Source organism: Thunnus albacares, chromosome 10, assembly GCF_914725855.1.
Source record: "Thunnus albacares chromosome 10, fThuAlb1.1, whole genome shotgun sequence".
Classification (NCBI taxonomy): Eukaryota; Metazoa; Chordata; class Actinopteri; order Scombriformes; family Scombridae; genus Thunnus; species Thunnus albacares.
Window position 1 is genome coordinate 15589816 of NC_058115.1, and position 20544 is coordinate 15610359.

At 38.6% G+C, this 20544-nt stretch overlaps 2 protein-coding genes across 5 annotated transcripts in view; both read right to left on the reverse strand.

Moving 5' to 3' along the window:
* Positions 1 to 20544, reverse strand: part of LOC122991110 — a 57005-nt gene that overhangs the window by 25846 nt on the left and 10615 nt on the right. Inside the window, exons 1-5 of one of the 3 annotated variants that reach the window (XM_044364747.1) lie at positions 19803 to 20275; positions 17906 to 18226; positions 16735 to 17070; positions 12839 to 13015; positions 10300 to 12142 (exon numbers count right to left, since the gene is read on the reverse strand). In XM_044364747.1, coding sequence (XP_044220682.1) covers positions 12864 to 13015; positions 16735 to 17070; positions 17906 to 18226; positions 19803 to 19845 — 852 coding nt within the window. In that variant the 5' untranslated portion in view covers positions 19846 to 20275 and the 3' untranslated portion in view covers positions 10300 to 12142; positions 12839 to 12863. Of the gene's footprint in view, positions 1 to 10299; positions 12143 to 12838; positions 13016 to 16734; positions 17071 to 17905; positions 18227 to 19802; positions 20277 to 20544 lie in introns of those variants that run through there. The other 2 variants (XM_044364748.1, XM_044364749.1) reach the window with 2 other exon arrangements.
* LOC122991108 lies at positions 1477 to 7539 on the reverse strand. Of its 2 annotated transcripts, XM_044364743.1 has the most exons (8): positions 7283 to 7539; positions 5307 to 5348; positions 4047 to 4183; positions 3750 to 3882; positions 3377 to 3649; positions 2688 to 2993; positions 1921 to 2262; positions 1477 to 1638 (listed from the first exon to the last, which is right to left on the reverse strand). In XM_044364743.1, exons 1-8 carry the CDS (start codon positions 7323 to 7325, stop codon positions 1598 to 1600), a joined length of 1317 nt encoding a protein of 438 aa, XP_044220678.1. In that variant the 5' UTR covers positions 7326 to 7539; the 3' UTR covers positions 1477 to 1597. The 2 variants fall into 2 exon arrangements, with proteins under 2 accessions (XP_044220678.1, XP_044220677.1); XM_044364742.1 differs by lacking the exons at positions 5307 to 5348; positions 7283 to 7539 and having other exon boundaries at positions 4047 to 4412.

The following is a 20544-nucleotide window of genomic DNA, read 5'->3' on the forward strand; positions in this document are numbered from 1 at the left end:
CAGCCTGGCTATAAACTTCACCAAATCGGCCAATAATCTCATAGATGTTGATTCTCTTTCCAGGTTTTTGGTCTTCCATCAGTCGGCCACTTTGCTGTAGCTCATCTTCAGGCTTCAGAAAAAGGTCCTGTCAAGGGGCTGCATTTTAAGGCCGCAGTGAGGCAGTATTGAAATCATGATTATGCCAAGATGTCTTGCCAGATTAACAGCCTCTAAGGTTTTATGTGGGTGGTTCACATCAAGTATGAGGATGTGTGGATCATTCTTGCTGGCGTTCAAGTTCTTCGCGAAGTGGGTGAGCCACTCCACAAATAGGTTGCCGTCGAGTCAATCTGAAACTCTTCCCACAGATCCATTCTCTTTCTCAGAAAGATAAACATCAGAGGAGCAAATTGCCCTGCAGCTTTCATCGTGCACAAAGCAGTGACATTAAATCCTCTCTTAGCGTTCGTCATCCTCCTGACTTGTTGAGCCCCTTTTGTTGCAACCACAGGCTGGGGTTTCTGGATGTTTTGGACTCCTATCTGATCCATGTTCCACAGCTAGGTGTTCAACATGTTCCGTTTCTGAAGCATGTTTTCATAAACATCAAAATATTCACCCACTTTTACTTTATTGAAGCCTACTGCCTGGGCAAGGCTAGTGGCCTGTGGGGTGCAGACAGAGAGGAATAGATTTCTCATCATGAATGTTTGCAAGATTCGCAAGATCAATCTTTTCAGGCTACAAGTTATGTGCTTATCTCTGAACCACCGGTGGTTCAGACCATCAGCATCCTATGAGGATTCTCATGTGATCTCGTGATCTCTGGAATCCAGCTGCCTTGTAAGATAATATGGTGATAGACAGATGGTTCATCCAATCACCTACCAAGTATTTTTTGAAAGTGCCTGCCCTTTTCCAAACAGTTTCCAAGTATTATCTCTCAGATGGTTCTGTGTAACAAACCATCTGGCACATCAGATTACTAGGAAACAGTCTTCCCAGTAACTTTTTTGGCATCACGAAATGGGTGTTGGATCCCCATCCTTGGAGCCAGGTCATAGGCCAGTTTCCTACATCCCACAATGTTTGCCAAGAGAGAGCTCTCTCCATATGTTGGATGTGGCACACCAGATCATTTTCAAAGGTTGCAGAGAAGACAGCAGTTTTCCCCTGATGAATATGGCCTGGCCTCTTCATCAGCTTGTCACATGTGCCGACGAAAGGTTTTTGGTGGTCTGCCAAATTATAGAGACACTGATTTCAGTGATTCACACAGTCTTTAATGCATTTAAGTGCATCCTCAAGAGCCTGCTTCCCATAGCTTCCTCTGTTTCTTGTCCTCGAGTAGAGCCTCATCTATAATGCAAGAAAAATTTCAAACCTTTTTTTCATGACTTTAAATACCCCCCCTCCCCCATACACACATTAGGGATGTGCAGAGAGCCCATTATTTGCATTTGTATTTGTATTTGTATAAAAGTGGAAATAGGTGTAAAAATCCTGTTTTTGTTTTTATTTCAATTCTAATTTTAGGATATGAAAGTTTTGAAATGAGTGTTTATCAATAAACTATTTTGCAAAGGAGGTCCCTACAATGGGTCTCGAACTCGGGTCACCCAGGCCATCGATGACTGCAGTGACACACAGTCAGCACTGTGGAGCAGAGGAAAGAGATGGAGGCAGTGATGTAACCAACCTGTGCACTATTATTTGACCAGGTTTTTTTTTTTTCCTTCCGAAAACAAATAAATTTGTAACATAAAGTCAGCTAGTTAGCCTCACAGACTGATAATAATACATTTCTTACTGTTGGTTAGCTATTATGTTATTGTGTTAGATGATGCATACTTTCTCAGAAATCTAACATTAACAAGACTAAACTATTCATTCTTTAAAGCGAGGGCGTCTTCCCTCAAAAATTGTTTGGCTTCTTACCTCGGATGGTCTTCTTTGTCTTATGGTTTACCCTACGCTTCATTTTCAGTGACACCACCAAGGCCTTGTTGCCATGCTGATCTATGACCTCGAAGCGTCCACCACATGAACTTTGGAGGCTCTCAATCAAAATCCCACATGGCTTTGACAGCTGAAACCCACCGCAATTAACTTCATCCGAACCCTTCCTCTGCAGCCTTCCTTGACGAACTATCTCAGTCTCAAACTCTTTCAGGTTGAGGTCACTTTCTGAGATGAAGTAAATGTTGCAGGAGTTCGGTTCCAGATCAAAAGTGAAGTCAAGCCTTTCTCCAGGACTCAGTTCATAGGACCTTCTGTTTGCTGGAAAAGAGGATGAACAAGACAGAAGATATTAAAGTGATTCTCCACCCAAAATCTGGTGAGCAGAAAATGTATCACCAACAATTAATCAATTTGTAGTTTGCAGAAATGTCTGAAATCGTCCCTGATTTATATCATTTGTAAACTGAATATCTTGTCTTGGACAAAAAAGAAGAAAGATGTCACTTCAGGATTTTGGAACTTGCAATGGTCATTTCTCACTATTTCCTGACAATTTATAGACTTACAGACCAAATGATAATTTAAAAACTGAGAACACTAAACAAACCCTTGTGAAAACTTTTGAAACCATTTTGGATAAACCAAAAGCTAAAAGCAAACAAAAGAAGCTAAATATAAGGTTTTTCTTATAGCAAGGCAATAATGAAAAAACATATCTGATACTTATTATAAAGCACACTTACGCTTCATTTTCAATGACACCACCAAGGCCATGTTGCCATTCTGATCTCTGACCTCAAAACGTCCAACACATGACCTTTGGAAGCTGTCCATCAAAATCCCACATGGCTTTGACAGCTGAAACCCAACACAATCAACTTCATCCGAGCCCTTCCTCTCTAGCCTGCCTTGACGAACTATCTCAGTCTCAAACTCTCTCAGGTTGAGGTCACTTTCTGAGATGAAGTAAATGTTGCAGGAGTTCGGTTCCAGATCAAAAGTGAAGTCAAGCCTTTCTTCAGGACTCAGTTCATAGGACCTTGTGTTTGCTGGAAAAGAGGATGAACAAGACAGAAGATATTAAAGTGATTCTCCACCCAAAATCTGGTGAGCAGAAAATGTATCACCAACAATTAATCAATGTGTAGTTTGCAAAAATGTCTGAAATTGTCCCTGATTTATATCATTCTAATCTGAATATCTTGTCTTGGACAAAAAGAGAGAAAGATGTCACTTTAGGATTTTGGAACTCCTCTTATCTCTTATCAGACTTGCTGACGCTACCAGCAGCTCTGTCAGAGGCACAAACTGAGCTACAGTTATCAGTGTTGTGATATTTATAGCTGACACCATTTCTTTTCTGTGAAATGAATGTAATGTTAACCAGATACACAGCAGTTTAAAAGGCTCACATGCATTTTTCTATCATTACCTTTTACTATGAGCTTTATCCTTGATAGCAAAGTCTTGTCTTTTTTCCTGAAGTTGTAGAGGCCATTGTCTGCCTGAGTGAGTTCGGAAATCTCCCAGACATTATGCTTCACATGTCCTCTGCCTCCCGTATTGGTCTGAGGGTCTGTGCGATTCCACAGGACTCTTGGCTGGTCCACACTGAGGATAGGAGTGAACTCCAGGAATTCAGCCTCTCTAGGAACATTGAAGGAGTACATAGCCTTGTAAGACCTCACCACTTGTTCAGCACACTCTAAAAAAACACATGGAGGGAAAAAAAAGGGTTGAATTATTCTTTTTAAGAATACTACAGATTTTCTGGTGAAAAATATAGTATTGTTTAATGTTCTCACCCAAAATGTTTAGTTTGACGATATCAAATGGTCTTTCACCAGCAATTGAGACTGAAAAAGTTCCATCATCTCTTTCTGTCAATTTTGTCAAAGTAACTGAGTAAGGAGAAGACTTGAAGCGTGGGTCCTTCACCTGAATAGACAGACAACACAAATAAATGTACTCAGGACAGAGAGAGATACATTCAAGATTGTCCTGATTTGAACAGGAGCCAGACATTTGACATATTTCAGATGCTATCTGGCATGGATACCACAGAAATATTGGTGAAAGATATTGCATCACAAGCTGCTCACCTTCCCCTTTTCCATCACTAGCTTCCTGGATCCGCCTGTCTTACTTGGAGTGAAGTACATCCGTCCATAGAAAAATAAAAGCCTAAATTGTGAAGTTCCTCCATAGCACACGTCTTTCTGAATAACATCAGATGAATCTTTAATCAGAAAGAAGTGAAGAAGAGATACTGTAGATGAAGGGTATATTAAGGTAAGACAGTAAACATCTGAGAGCATGCAAAAAACATATAAAAAAGGGCCTGGCTGTCTAACTATAATGTTGTAGAAACAGGGTCCACGCATCTTCCAACAAAAAGCAGCTGAATCAGATGCTTTTTAGTTTAGGACAACAGACTACGAAAAACAGAAGGGACTGGAGCACATTGATTAATTTGCAGCCTTTAATTAGTGTTGAAACGTTAGTCTGTTTGCACAATTAAAGGCTGCAAACTAATCAGTGTGTGTGTCCCTTCTGTTTTTTGTAACTATAATATTGCTTTGGGTATAAAAAAATGAAGCAGATTAGATAAGGCCATGAAGATAACAAAATGCCTCAACGAGTGTACAGCACATCTGGCTCAAAGCAGATGTAGTGCTTATTTCAAAACCTCATTCTTCAATCCAAAAAGGAATGACGATCAAAGGAATTGGCAAAAACAAAACAAAAACGAGCAATTTTTGACTGTTTTTTCGTTATTTGATTCTGACATCAAAAAAAGTTTTCCGTTTTTTGGTTTTGAAACAAATAAGAGATTTACCGTTTTTTCATTTTTGATTACAAATGAATTACAGATTATCCGATTATACCCGTTATGGTCAAATGCACCAAAGTGAGTCTAAAAATAGAAGGTATGGACAGTATTGATCTCCTGTTTTCTGTTTGATTTGATCTGATCGCAGATGTTAATTGGAACCCAACTATTCACATTTAAATCCACAGGAAGCAAACACATGGGCTGCAGCTGCTGCAGAATAGGCCTAACCCCTGGGCCACACTGGATGCGTGAGCAGCGCGTGTGCGTGTGTGTCGCTGAACTGCTGCGTCTCTCACGCTTGCAGCGTCCACACTGGAAGCGTGTCTGCTGCGGCGCTTCTGCCACTGGCAGCCCTATCTTTCTCGTTTTCCCTGTCTATTTCTGCTGAGAACCGCGCGCGTCACGCGGAGAATGTTTGGACACGAGCCAAATAAAAACAACGACTTTTTTAATGAAAGTTGATGCTAAATATTTTTAAATGCACAGTTGCATTTATTCTGTGAACCTGTGCAAATCAGCTACTCACCTGTTAGGCGATACCGGACAGAGCTAAAATCGTCAGTAACACCTGCAGAGAAATCAACAGTTTCACACATCGAGCTCAAGACACCAGAGAGACAAAACTCACTGTGAAAGAATAAGTTTGGTTCGCTAGAGTTTGTGCAGCACCCAGAACATTGCGCGTGGCTAAGTTGTTTTTATATTTAAGCAAGCAACCAAAGTTTATTTATATAGCACCTTTCACAGACACCAGACATAAAGTGCCTCTCGGTGGGTACCCTTAACAATATGGTGAAAGCTGAGAGGCATAGAAATAACGACAATAAACAGCTCTTAACATACAATGAAGATAAGGAAGATAACTCCTATAACCGACCAAGGTACGTTTGTTTTTTCGGTACAATTGACACAGACAGAAACCGGAAACAGGTCGTTTTTTTAAATGTTAAATTTTGGGCAAAAAACAAAAAGCCCCAATTCAGCTTGATTTCTTGTTTTCCGTTCTTACTGACAGAATTTACCACTCAAAGTTTCATTTTCATTGGTGGGTGGGCCCTCAGCACCCTCTTGTTTCTGATTGGCCAGTGTCCTCTATCAATTGTGTTTGAGCTGCATTCTTCAAAATAAAGGTTCCACCTCTTTGTCTTTGGACAGTGCAATGCCAACACAAAATATATAGAAGAACAGACCTTTAGCCTTTAATAATTGATGATTATAATTGAATAATAATTTATTATGCTCTTACTGAGAGGTGCTGCACATGATTTTGTTTTATAACCTACAATGACAATAAAACTGTTTTTCATATCAAATGAACAAGCTGTCATTCATTTTCAAATATTCACTTAGTGCATAGATTATAAAGTAATGCAACAGTATTATATTGTATTGCCAGTTCATGTGCAGCTGAGTGACCATAACACATTTTGGGCCAAATCCACAAAGAATGGATTGCGCCCACTAATAGCATCATGAATTGCGCAACATTTGTACCTGCAATCTGCCCCGTTTTAAGGTCCTATTCACAAAAGATGCCGCTCAGACCAATATGCCCTTGTTTTGCTTCTGATTGAGTGAGCGGAGCGGTTTCCGGTGTTTAAGACTTTTTTCCACATTTCAACACACATATTCGTTCATAATGAAAAAACTGCAGAGCACAAAAGCCTCAATTTGAATGTCAATAATAAATGTAATAGGCAGAGGTGCGCGCGCACACAGAGCTCTTCACAATTACAAACCAACTTTCATGTATTGTGCATCTTCTACTTCTCTAGTATTTCGCATAATATAATCTACTCAAATATCAAAATATAGCTATTAATGTGACTCAGGCAGGTCTGAAACGTGTTAGATTAATGTCTGAATCTTACAATAATGTCGTTCAGGTGTCACTGAATGTATCCGGAATGTTGCAGAAACATCAGTACTGATGTTTTGTTTGCTGTCAGCTGCACATGAACCAGCAATACAATAAAACGCTGTTGCATTACTTTATGCAGCAACTGAATATTTGAAAATGAAAGACAGCACATTCATTTGATATGAAAAACACATTATTGTCATTGTAGGTCACAATAAATTATTTATCAACTATAATCATCAATTAATAAAGGCTAAAGCTCTGTCTGTCTGTTTATATATTTTGTGTTGACATTGTCACTTTCTAAAGGCAAAATAGTGGAACCTTTATTTTGAAGAGTACAACGCAAACGTAACTGATAGAGCACACTGGCCAATCAGAAACAAGGAGGCGCTGAAGGCCCTCCCACCAATGAAAATGAAACATTGAGTGGTAAATTCGTTTTGTCAGTAAGAACAGAAAACAAGAAATCAAGCTGAATTTGTATTTTTAGATTTTTGCCCAAAAATTAAAAAAAAACACAAAAAAACAACCTGTTTCTGCCTGTGTCAATTGTACCGAAAAAACAAGCGGTCCAAACGTACCTTGGTCAGACAGTCATACAAGCAGTCTAAAGGCGAATTAATAATTTTCACACTCACCCAAACAAACACAGGCTCCCAGCAACAGCAACACTATCATCATCTGCCGCGATTCAAAACGTAAAACCTGTGTCCAGTCAGTGGTACACAAATGTACCGTCTCCGACCAATTAAGCGCACCATATGATTACGATTGATCAATACTTTACTGAAACATGCCGGCAGAGTAAACCCCTCACTATATGCACAACATTAAGACAGAAGATGTACAAAACATACATCCCGCATTACACTGTTATGAATAGCGGTTTATGGACGGGGTTTGCTGGGAGACGCTTTATCTGGGCCCACCCACCAGGGCGTTTACATTGCAGTAGCCTATTCGTGGTGCGTTTAAGCACTGTCGGAAATAACAATTTAAACGCCATGCTGCGGCTCTAAGAATGACAATTTGGGTTTTTCCCCCAATAGTTCGCTTTTGTGAAATATCTCAACATACAAGACAGATTCATACAGACATTTATGGTCCTATATCTGACTTGTGCGATCCCTTGACTTTTCCTTATAACGTTACTGCTACTATGAGGATCACATTTTGATTGAAATGTCTCAACAACATTGGATGGATTGTTATGAAGACATTATAAAACCAGTATAATTACCACGTTAAATCCTTAAAATGACATCTACTCTTTCTTCCTCATTTAAAAATTCGGAATTCATGAATATGCAAATATCTTTCATTTCAAAATTTTAACTTCTAGGTGCGCTCTGGTAGCCTACTGGATAAGACACATGCCTCATATATCCCATACCCTTTCCCTTTTCTCTCTTTTTTGAGTAAGCTTCAGGTAACCCTCAGAGAACATTCCCTGAAGGTTTTTTAAATAACCTGGAGAAAACCTTTAGGGAACATTCCCGGAAGTTTCTCTAAAGTTGTTTTTTTGTTTGTTTGTTTGTTTGTTTGTTGTTGTTTTTTTGAGTAACCTTCAGGGAATGGTTACTCCAAAAAAAAAAAAAAAAAGGGAAAGGGAAAGGTTTTTTTTTTTTTTTAAATATAACCCTTAAAGAACATTCCTAGAACATTCATTAAATGTTACAAATTATATAACCTTCAGAGAACTTTTAGGGAACGTTCCCTATTTGCTAGGATTCCTATACAACATTCATGCACCTATAGTAATCAAGTAGTCCACTTACAGTGTTCATTTTGGGTCTTTTCACAAATGACAACATATGGAAAAAAGATTTTAAAACTACGGTAATTCTATTTGTTGTACTTTACTCCCATGATAAGCGGCTGCGGCACCATTACTGCCCACCTGAGGCTGGTGCTATGTGTACATTGAAAGCATGAGTGGAAAAAGAAAGTACTTTTCTTTCAATTACAACCGTAGTCTCCTCGAAGTTTATGACAATAAATTATGTAATATAATTAAGGATTACAACTAAAAATGAATAAGGTGTAAAATAATTAGGAGTACAATTTAGAGTAAAAAAAATCTTTCTTTCGTACTGTTAATATTCTGGGTTATTTTATGGGATAGGATAGGCAAAAATAAGCCTTGGGCTTCAGCTTATTCCTTTCTCAGTCATTGATTGTGTGAAATTTTGATTGTGTGAAATGGACTGGTGTAAACATATGAAGTTTTCGTCAGTTGCATACCCACACAAATTGTTGTTTTGTTCCTTATAATGTATGACCGAAATAAACCAGTCATTCCTTCAAAAGGGGGAAATAAATCTAAGGAAAGGATCACCGCTCTCTTCGCCGGTTCTGCCGCCGTGGAAAAGGAGGAACTTGTCATTGGCAAAAGTCAGAACCCCCACTGCCTCAAAAATGTGCGCACATTGCGTTTGAAACAACTGTATTGTATTTTCTTACAGTCAATAAAATTCAGTATATAGCGAAGCTGTCCGTTTCATTACTTTATATTTTTTTGTAGGCTAATAAATATACAAATGTCAATTATGTTATAAAGAAAAAAATCGAAGAGTTGATGATTATGTAGTTGGTAATGGAATTTTGGTTCTCCTCTGTTAGCGTACACCATAATTTTAAACATACATCTGATATTATTTAGCCTACTGATAATATAGCCACAGTCCATGATCTGAATGTTCATTTATTAACAGATAAAGACAAAACCATAATTAGGGAAGTGTTTCTCCTCACTCTCTCCACCGAGACTCATCTTGCCGGTCCAGGGACCGACCCATCAACCTTTAGGCCATCACAAGACACCTATGTCATTGTGTATAATTTTCCCCATAAATCTGTCAGCAATTTTTTTTGCCAAGCCATCTCTTTTGCCTTGTTAATTGCGACAGTATTGCCCTTTCTGGTGATGACTCCTTTATATTCTTCATATAGTTACATCAGTAGTGTTTGTGCTGCTGCTGAGAGGAACACCTCTCTAGTTTCTCTTTTTGACAATCGACTGATCTGGGCTGCTTATGTGCTCCGTGCACGCGCACACTGCAAGCTTATTCAAGCCTGGCAAGAGTAAGCATTGACTAGACATGGCTAAGCTGCATTAGCGGAACGGCTCGAGCCTTAAGTGAAAGTTGACGTTAATTCTAGCCAGGCCATTTCAAGTAAGCGCAACTTTCTTTACCTGTGTTGATGGAATACCCTTCAGGTGTTGTTGAGCTTTATTCTTCCTGAACTGAGCGAGCGGGACTGTGTCCTGAGGAGCTTTATGTATGTCGGGGGTAATTTCCCCAATGAAGCCACTGTTATTGCACTCACAATAGGGGGGTGGGTGCTGTTCGTATAGCCGTTTAGGACTGCCGGTGGCGAAGACAGACAGTATAGGGGGGAGATGTTCCTGTGGTGGGGCTGATGATAGTTAGGAACCAGGGAACTGGTACAAGTATTTTTTCAAAGATAGCATTGAGACAGAAGAACAAACACAGATAACCATATATTGAGATAGGGTGTTAGTTTTAATGGACCTGACACAAAGTCAGAATTTCTATGACACAAACACAAAATGTTCACATTAATAATAATAATAATAACAATAATAATAATAATAATAATAATAATAATAATCTTTATGTGTATAGCACCTTTCATACAAGAAACATTAATGTAACATAAGATGGAAAATAAAACCCACTGAACAGCTATACTTTTTTTTAAAGAAGTTTAAAAATAGAATACATTTAGTGCTTAAAATCACTCAAAACACAATATTTTAAAGGAAGTGCAGCAGTGTATAAGTGCGAAGCAGAGTGCAAAAAAGAATTTCAGGCATGTATCAGGACATTATTTTAAACACAGTCAAACACCTGCTTTTAAAAAGCTGTAGGTACAGGGTCAATACATGAGGTGGAGGAGTTACATTCAGTGACAGTCTTACAAAGCTCAGTTAGTGTAATACAGGTGAATTTTCCCATGGTTACATCATTTTTACAGGATTTAATGAGATCATCTGTGTTCACATCAGCAGTAATACTGTCTCTACTTGAGGTTATTTTGTTATTGAAGAACAATGCGAGTTCTTCACATTTACATGCAGAGAACTGTGGGGGGTCGGGGGCAGTGTTGAGTAGGTGAGTTCCCAGCATCCTTTGTGATGATCTTGGAAAAGTAATCCTTTCTTGCCAGATGTATTGCTTTGTTATAGGCACTCATGACTTCTTGTATATTAAAGTGAACTGAGTCTCCATTTTCTTTCAGCTGCCCAACAGATTCTCTTGATCTCACTAACATTGTTATTGTTTAACAATTGGGAGATTCTGTCAGTCGACCCCTTTTTAAGGTTAGATTGGCGTCAAAAAACACACAGTGATGGTCAGAAAGAGGTAATACTGAAACACTATCAATGTTTAAACCTGTTGTTATTACTAAGTCTAGAGTGTTACCATGCTGATGAGTGGCTTTATTTACATGTTAGGTGAGTTCAAAGCTGTCCAGTAAATTTACAAGCTCCACAGCTTTGGAGTCATTCTTTTTATTAATATGAATATTCAGGTCTCCATTCAGGATTAATCGATCATGTCATTGATACTAAGTGAGATCAGCTCTCAGAATTCCTGTAGAAATAGTGATGAATATCTTGGTGGCCGATATAATGTAATAATGAATACTAATAATTCTGCTTTGAGCTCAAGAGCAAGATATTCGAATGATGTAAATTCACTCAGGTCAATGTCATTACACACAAACTGTGTAGAGAAAATGGCTGCAATCCCTCCTCCTTTCCTGTTTTGTCTGACTAATAACAATGATAAAGGTTTGTTAGTGTTTCAACAGAAAACCATATTTACACAACAGTCACAAACTATAACATGAGTTCCAAAACATTAAAACAAATATATTAAAAACATCTACTTCATAAATAATCATTAAAGCTCCAAAAATGGGAAAGTGTACATGTGAGAGTGACTGATAAAATGGAGACACATGCAAAATTGGCACATTGCAACTGTAGCCAGTTTACTGCTTGTGTGTAAAAGTAAAAGTGTAATAACAGAAAATGTATTGACACAATTACGTTAACTGACCGCAGTGGTGTTAAGGCGTTGGTGCCACTCTCCAGTGGATACATGCGGGGCGAAAAGGCATTTCATATTTTTTGTAGTTGTCAAACAATCACTCTCTTTAAAACATTTAGAAATGTGTGTGACTTGCCTGACTAAATGAACGTTTCTGAAATAGCTACAGTATATATCAATGTAACATCTACAGCTCATCATACATAATCCACACTAGAATGTATAATGCAAGCACCAAATATTACAACAAGGATACCCATCAAAATAAGGCCTTCAGAGGAAGTTGAGTTTGTCTGAGGTATAAACACTGGCTGAGTCTGAGGGAAAGGTCATCCCCTTGAGCTCAAACTGCGGTTCAACGTCAGAGTAGACGGGGGCAGATGGAACAACTGCCTGCTCTGCTGAAGCCACAACCTGGAGAGAAAAAGACCGACATGTCATTGTGTATCAGAGAATCACCAGCAAGCTTTAATTTTAATACAGATCCGGCTGAATTAAGTCTGAAATACAGATAACTGTTGTTGTTGTTGGTGCAACATGGAGAATATTAATGTCAAATTATTACCACAGATGTTTTGATATTGCAACCTTTAAGAAGTTTAATGTTCATTATTGCATTCTGTGATACAGTCGAGAGCTCCAGAAGAGCTACTAAATGGACTTTGTGGTGAGATTTTGTCAGCTGGTATCTCAGTGTTGATACAATTGTATTTTATTGATTATTTTAAGAAGAACATTTAGTTTTGTTTCCTAAAAATGGCAAATGGTGGAACAACTGAGGAACCAAAGTAAAACATAACTTTAAACATTCTTCTTCTTTTACATAAAAGAAAAAAATACTTCAAAACAAAAAGAGAGGCAGGGGGTGATCAGTGGCCAAATCATGGCAAAAGTGGTTTTAAAATCTGAGAGACAAAGAAGTTACATGATGTCAGATATGTTGAAGAGAGTGTGGATCATTTAAATGGTACACTCATATTTTTTGGTGTTTTGGGAAATGGTATGTAAAGTGTTGCAACTATGTATGATACTTTATCTCTGCAATTTCTCTGAAGAAAGTGTGTGAGTATATGTGTGTGCATGCTCAGACTAACGTGCAGCAGGTCATACCTCAGAATAAGAAGGTGGCACATCGTCAGTCGGATTGTGTACCTGCAGCCCCTTCAGTCTCACAATCGTCCTCTCTGGAGGAGCTCTCCCCACAGCATTTCTTCAAGCAACCGCAGCAAGACGACAAAAAGAAAAAAACACCACTGGCAATAGCAGCTACAGTTTCACGGCGTAGCCCTAGTGGTGAAACAATGAGTTGATTAACTGATTAGTCAATAGTTAGAAAATGTATCATCAACATATCATTGTAAACTGAATTATCTTATCTTGGAAAAAAAGGAGAAAGATGTCACTTTAAGGTTTTGTAACTTGCAATGGTCATTTATAGACTTGCAGACCAAATGATTGCTAAGAATCATTGCTGAGAAAATGGACCTAAAAACAAACAAAAGAAGCTAAAAATAAGGTTTTTCTTATGCAGAGCCGATAATTTAAAAAAAACACATTTGGCACTGATTTTAAAATACATTTGGGGGTAAAACGAGGTAAGACGCCCCCCTTAAGAACAATGTCTATTTTCTTTTAAAATATATACAATCTGAATATCAATATAATATGTTGACAAGACGTATGCTTACATAAACACATTCAGAGGGTAATTAAATCATAACAGACTACAACTTTGTTATTATAAAACTAAACTTAACGTCTTGTAAAGGGGCATCTTACCCCACAACTCGGGGAAGATTCTCCCCCACCAGGGTAAGAACACTTGGGGGGCATCTTCCTTCATGAGTAATTTTGATATATAGACTTGGTTTTCATGCATAACATTTAACTTTATTGACATTGCTCTTACTTGAACTGCATAATGAACTTACTTTTAATTGTTTTTAGAATGGTTTGATTATTGCCAATTAATTTCAAATTGATGGGCCTAGGACAAATCACAATTGGAGAGATTTGTTTAAATATATATAAGTTTATTATCATCGATATTTAAATTACTGACATAAATAATATTGTTACATAAAAAAACATGCAAGTGTGAACAAATAATTAAAATTATGTGACTAGCAGGATTATTGTCAATATTTTCAAATCAATAAAACAACTATTAAAATTTCACACTGATGTGAACAAACCAAAAAACTGTCATTCCAAATCAGAGAAACAATTTAACAATCAGGCCTAAAAAATGCCATTTAAATCAGCAAAGCACAACAAAAATTAAACTTCCAAACAAACTCACAGCAGAAACCTGCCTCTGTTGCATTGCTTCATTCCTCATGAGCCCATTTCATAACGTTTTCACACCACAATATGAGAACAGCTCAGTGCAGTACAGACATTCAGCATCCTCATCATTCTGGGTCTTCTTCTTCACTTCGATCCTCTTATTTTCTTGGGGCTTTTACACAATTTTCTTGCCATTGGCCTTCTCCTCCAGATCTCTCCTGTAGGTGCGGCTGTAATCACTGCTGCTGACTCAGCCTTCCTTTTTCTGGGCCTTGCCTGCTGTAGCTTTGGCTGAGGTCAAAGTGCCGGGATGAGACTTGACATGGACAGAAAACAGTGTTGAACTTTATAAATAGCACTGTTGATAAAACATGTAGCCTCTAAAAGACGAAAGGACACTTTTGTTGTCTTGCCATGAATGGGCAGGTGTTACAACCTTGGAGGTGTGTGGAGCAGGCTGTAGGGCAGGTTCTGGATCAAGTTCTCTTCTCCAAAAATGTCCCTGTTACATGGCATAAGACCACAGGCCCTGAACCCTTTCATTCCTTTTCCCAAACTGGCAGCCTGGCGGTAAGCTTTACCAAGAACGCCAGTAATTTCATAGATGTTAATCCTCTTTCCAGGTTTTTGGTCATCCATCAGTCGGCCACTTTGCTGTAGCTCATCTTCAGGATTCTGAAAAAGGTCCTGTCGAGGGGCTTCATTTTAAGGCCGCAGTGAGGCAGTATTGAAATCATGATTATGTCAAGATGTCTTGCCAGATTAACAGCCTCTAAGGTTTTATGTGGGTGGTTCACATCAAGTATGAGGATGTGTGGATCATTCTTGCTGGCGTTCACGTTCTTCGCAAACTGGGTGAGCCACTCCACAAATAGGTTGCCGTCGAGTCAATCTGAAACTCTTCCCACAGATCCAGGAGGTGCCCCTCTCATATGGATCTTGGTCATTCTCTTTCTCAGGAAGATAAACATCAGAGGAACAAATTGCCCTGCAGCATTCATCGTGCACAAAGCAGTAACATTAAATCCTCTTTCACAGGCTGGGTTGCTGGATGTTTTGGGACTCCTATCTGATCCATCTTCCACAACTAGGTGGGAAATATCTTGTTCAGTTTCTGAAGCATGTTTTCATAAACATCAAAATATTCACCCACTTTTACTTTATTGAAGCCTACTGCCTGGGCAAGGCTAGTGGCCTGTGGGGTGTGGACAGAAAGGCATAGATTTCTGAATGCTAAGAACCTTAACTTGTGAGCAGCTGGATTCACAAGATCATGTGAGAATCCATCTTGAGCTTCAAGTTATGCGCTTGTGTCCGAACCACTTTTTTGGCATCATTAAATGGGTGTTGGATCCCCATCCTTGTAGCCAAGTCATAGGCCAGTTTCCGTACATCCCATGACGTTAGACCTAAGGGAGATCTCTCCATATGTTGGATGTGGCACACCAGATCATTTTCAAAGACTGCAGAGAACACAGCCGTTTTCCCCAGATGAATTTGGCCTGGCCTCTTCATCGGCTTGTCACGGTACCGACAAAGCTTTTTTTTCTTTCTGAAAACTGATCATTTCTAAAATATTTGTTCAAAATACATACTTGTAAAAACCCATTATTTGTGGTTTTCTGAATTCCGTATCCAGATTTGTCTCCACCCCTAACACACACACACACACACACACACACACACACACACACACACACACACAACCACATCTGTACACAGGCTACAATTTTTCACATCACCACGGATGCTTCGCCTACAGCGAAGAATTCAACTAGCTAGGTAGTACTACAGCAAGCTATTATTGCTAGCTATGTTATTATTGTATCATAAATTCAGCTAGTTAGTCTCTTAGACTGATAACAATACATTTGTCTTTATGTCTTATTTATTTATTGGGACCATGTACAGTGTTAAACATAAATGTTACCCTTTGATGTACTGTACCAGAATTAGTTTATAACTAATTTTCATCTGCAGTCCCTTCGGCTGGTCACAATTAAAAAATATAACAGAACAATAAAAAACAGTACAAAGCAAAAAACATACAGGATACATAATACAAAATACAAAGCTATACGCAGTCGCACATCACATACAGCCACAATGTCAACTAGAAATTAAAAATGTAAGCTTGTCAAATTAAAAGCAAGATTATTTGTGTTCATGAGAAGACCATGAGAGAAAATGTAGAGTCAGTGGTTACAGAGCTGAGTAGCTTTAACAGACTTTTTAATTTGGTTTTAAACGTACTGATGTAACTGCAGCTCTTCATATCGTCAGGTAAGGCATTCCACTGAGTTGTAGCTTTTAGAGAGAATGCTGACTGCCCAAATGCAGTGCTACGAAATGGTCTGGTATGATCTTGTATAGAGGATATTCTACAAAATCCTACTCTTACACTTTCACATATTACAAAAAAATATTTGTTATTTTTTGTTCAAACTAATGGATCACCCTCCAGATGATTCTCATATTAACAGTAAAAAAAGTTTGTCCTTTTAAAATCCCCAGAGGCTTATTTTGCACTGTAAAAATATTATATCAACTTACCTCAAAACCACTTCTTTTGATTTCCTCCCACCAGTGAAATGATTTCAATGCTATTCAAAGATTAGCAAGGCCATTACCATCCAAGATAAGAGCTGAAATTAAAATTAGTTCCATCTAGTGGTCATGGGGGATTTAGCAGGGGTGAGGAGTGTTTGGCTTCTTACCTTTGGTGGTCGTCTTAGGGTCTACCCTACGCTTCACTTCCAGTGATGCCACGAAGATCGTGATGTCATTCTGATCTCTGACCTCGAAGCGTCCAACACATGAACTTTGGAAGCGCTCAATCAAAATCCCACATGGCTCTGACAGCTGAAACCCACCGCAATTAACTTTATCCAAGTCCTTCCTCTCTAGCCTTCCTTGACGAACTATCTCAGTCTCAAACCCTTTCACATTGGGGTCACTTTCTGGGATGAAGTAAATGTTGCAGGAGTCCCATGTAAGATCAAAAGTGACGCCAAGCCTTTGTCCAGGACTCAGTTCATAGGACCTTGTGTTTGCTGGAAAAGAGAATGCACAAGACAGAAGACCTTAAAGTGCTTCTCCACCCAAAACCTGTATCAAACACACTGCAGTCTTGACTGGGGTTGTAAGTTTCAAGGTTTTTTTCACATAGCATGGCAGCTTTAGTCAACTTAAAGAAATTGAGATCTTGGGGTGTTTTGAGAATATTGATACCACTCTCATGTCTGTATGGTAAGTATGAGGCTAACATCAGTAAATGCACTTACAGTGTAGGTGATGGGGGCCAAAATCAACATGCCTCCTTCTGTGCTAAATGCATTTAAAACTTAATCTGAAGCTAACATGAAGCTTCAGCTGTCTAAATAAAGTCAAATCAAGTAGATATCTTTCAGTGTTGCAGTCTTTTTAGCGCCAAAGTCCCTCCTTTTGTTACTTTACTTCCACTGCAGCTCAACAGGGAAACACTGTCTGAGGAAACACAAAGAGGGAATTTGATGGTCAAAAGGCTGTAGATGTGGCAGATATCCACTTGATATGACTAAGTCAGACTAGTGAAGCTTCATATTAGCGTCAGATAAACTTTTAAATACATTGTTGCTCAGAACAAGGACTGTGGATTTTGGCCCCCATCAATTACACTGAAAGCACATTTGAAGGGGATCTTTTAATAGCCAGTATGAACAAGAGGAATGATTACAGCGAGGAAAACCTCTTTCAGTGTTCATATGGGCACCTGACTGTTGTTTTAGGATGGACTTGAAAAACTGTGAACCTATCCTTTAAAACCAAAAATCCAAGAAAAGATTGACAGCCATAGTGTCAGATCCAGGAAAGGAAATGAAATAGAATGAGCATAAGAAGGATCCTCACCTACTACCTCAATGGTCACATTAAGCAGCAGTTTCTTATCTTTGTCTCTCATTGTGTAGAGGCCGCTGTCTTCCAGGGTTAAATAACTCAGCTCGTAGTAGCAACATATAAACCCCCAGTAGAGATCTACTATCCCCTTCAGCGGCTTGTGGTCTAAGGCTGAAAATGCCGGATCCTTCCCCTTCTTGACATGACGTGTCCACAAGACTGTCACCTCTGAGTTGCCCTTGGGGGTGAACTCTAGTGACCGAGTGTCTTCAGGTATCATCCACCTGAACATCTTCCCATACTGTTCCTCAACATAACGGCCATCTGCGAGGCCTAGAGAGGAAACAGAAACAAACACACACTTGAATACAAACCTGGTGAATGTATGTTGAAGAGGTCGGACACTTGCCAGCATTCCCAGACATCCTTTGATCCTTTACATATTTTAGTGGTGGAATGTAACATTTACTCATGTACTGTAAGTACAATTTTGAGGTAATTGTACTTTACTTTAGTATTTCCATTTTGTGTTACTTTATACTCCACTAAATTGCAGAGGTAAAAGTTGTACTTTTTACTCCATTTCATTTATTTCACAGCTGTAGATACTGGTTACTTTTCAATATTTTACATGTAAAACATATGATCAGTTCATAAAATATGGGTTGTTATAGATTAGACTATTCAACAGTATTAGGTGTTTTACCAGCAAAAAATACAGCATAAAAATGCTGCTAACATGTGCACATATATTAATCTGTTTTAATACTCAAATAAAATATATATATATATACTTGTATGATAAACATAACACTAAATTGGGTCACTTTGCATAATGAGTAGTTTTACTTTTAATACTTAAAGTACATTTTGCTGACAATACACTTACTTGAGTAAGATTTTGAATGCAGGACTTTTACTTGTAATTGAGAATTTCTTTCATTGTGGTATTGCTATTTTTAGAGTAAAAGATCTGAAGATGCTGATCTTATATCCTATATATCATGTTATACACAGTGGGTATATAAAATATATAAATGTAAAATGTAAAAGAAATTTCACAAATGTGTGAATAGGAAACAAGAAATATTTTTTCAAAAGATGCACATATCCAGTCAAAGTATATATCCCTGCCTCTGCTGAGGTATTTTATCCCCGGTGGAGAAAAAAATGTAGCCTATCCCCTTCATAATGATTTATGCTGCTTCAGAGACCATATAAAATGTCTAAAATGGGCTATTTAGAAAATATAAAGTGCTGCAATGTGAGAACAGTCATTAGTACAAACAACAATAAAATCAGAACTGGACTTGACCATGAGTGATAATAGAGATGACACCGAGTCTAGGCCATGTGATGATGCAGTAAATGGACCAGGGGTTGCCTCCTTCACTACTTGGAGATTTGCAGAGATGTGTGTAAAAGAGGGGTCACACACCGCAGAAAAGCAGAAAAAGAGGATAGAGTCCGTCATCAAAGCTGTTGTCTTGTCTGACAGGTAGGCATCTACTGTATCCTATTTATTTTTATAATGCTAAAATCAATTGCCACAATGGTACCTCCAGCCCAGAAAAAGTCCTCCCAGTCCTCCAGACATAAAGGCAAGTAGGGGGAGTGTTTGGTGGCACTGCCTGAGGTAGCAGATGAAGTTTGGTGGCTGTCGTGCGAAAACTGACTGAACAGTAAGGCTTTGGAAAATCAAATCAGATAAAAAAAATCTGCAAAGTAATGGGGCAAAAACGCAGAAAAAACATTAAGCAGGGAGAACTTGTAGTCTATGCATTTCCAAAAATGCATAGCCCTAGACGACTGCCATTTGGCCTATGCCACAGGTGTAGTCGTACAATCAGGGCACCAAGATACAGTCATACTAGCAGTTTAAGAGCGAATTAATAATTTTCACACTCACCCAAACAAACAGAGGCACTTAGCAACAGCAACACTCTCATCATCTGACGTGATTTAATATGTAAAACCGAATCCAGTGTCAAACAAATGTGCCGTCTTTGACCAATTAAGCGCACGATATGATTATAATTGATCGATACTTTACTGTCACATCCCGGCAGAGTAAACCCTTCACTATATGTACAACATTAAGACAGAAGTTGTACAAGGCACAAGTCCCGCACGATACTGTTACTAATGGCGGTTTATGGACAGGATTTGTTGGGAGGGACTGTCTGGGCCCACCCATCAGGGCGTTTCTGTTGCAGTACTGGTGGTGCGTTTAAGCACTGTGGGAAGTGACAAATTAAGAGCCATGCCGGGCTCTAAGGATGACGATTAGTTTTTTTTCCATTAGTCCATTTTTGTGAAATATCTCATCATACAAGATGGATTGACTCAGACATTTATGGTCCTACATCTGACTTGTGTGATCCCTCGACTTTCCCTCTTAATATTATCGCCACCATGAGGATCACATTTAGAAAATACTCTGCTTGGAACAATAATGTGTGTCCAATACGGTTATTCAACATTAAAATCCTTAACATGACATCTACTTTTTCTCCTTCATTAAAAATTGAGAATCTATGAATATGCAAATATGTTTCATTTCAAAACTTTAACTGCTGGGTGTGCTCTGGTAGCCCACTGGTTAAGACGCATGCCACATACGCATGATGTCTGTGGGTCAAATCCAGCAG

What these genes read in the sequence shown, in the direction of transcription:
- LOC122991108 (XM_044364742.1), bottom strand. Translation starts at nt 4,328, where the DNA reads ATGCGTGGACCCTGTTTCTACAACATTATAGTTAGACAGCCAGGCCCT. An exon ending in TAGTGATGGAAAAGGGGAAG is followed by an intron (nt 3,883 to 4,046) that starts GTGAGCAGCTTG and finishes CTGTCTATTCAG; the next exon opens with GTGAAGGACCCACGCTTCAA. An exon ending in CGTCAAACTAAACATTTTGG is followed by an intron (nt 3,650 to 3,749) that starts GTGAGAACATTA and finishes GTGTTTTTTTAG; the next exon opens with AGTGTGCTGAACAAGTGGTG.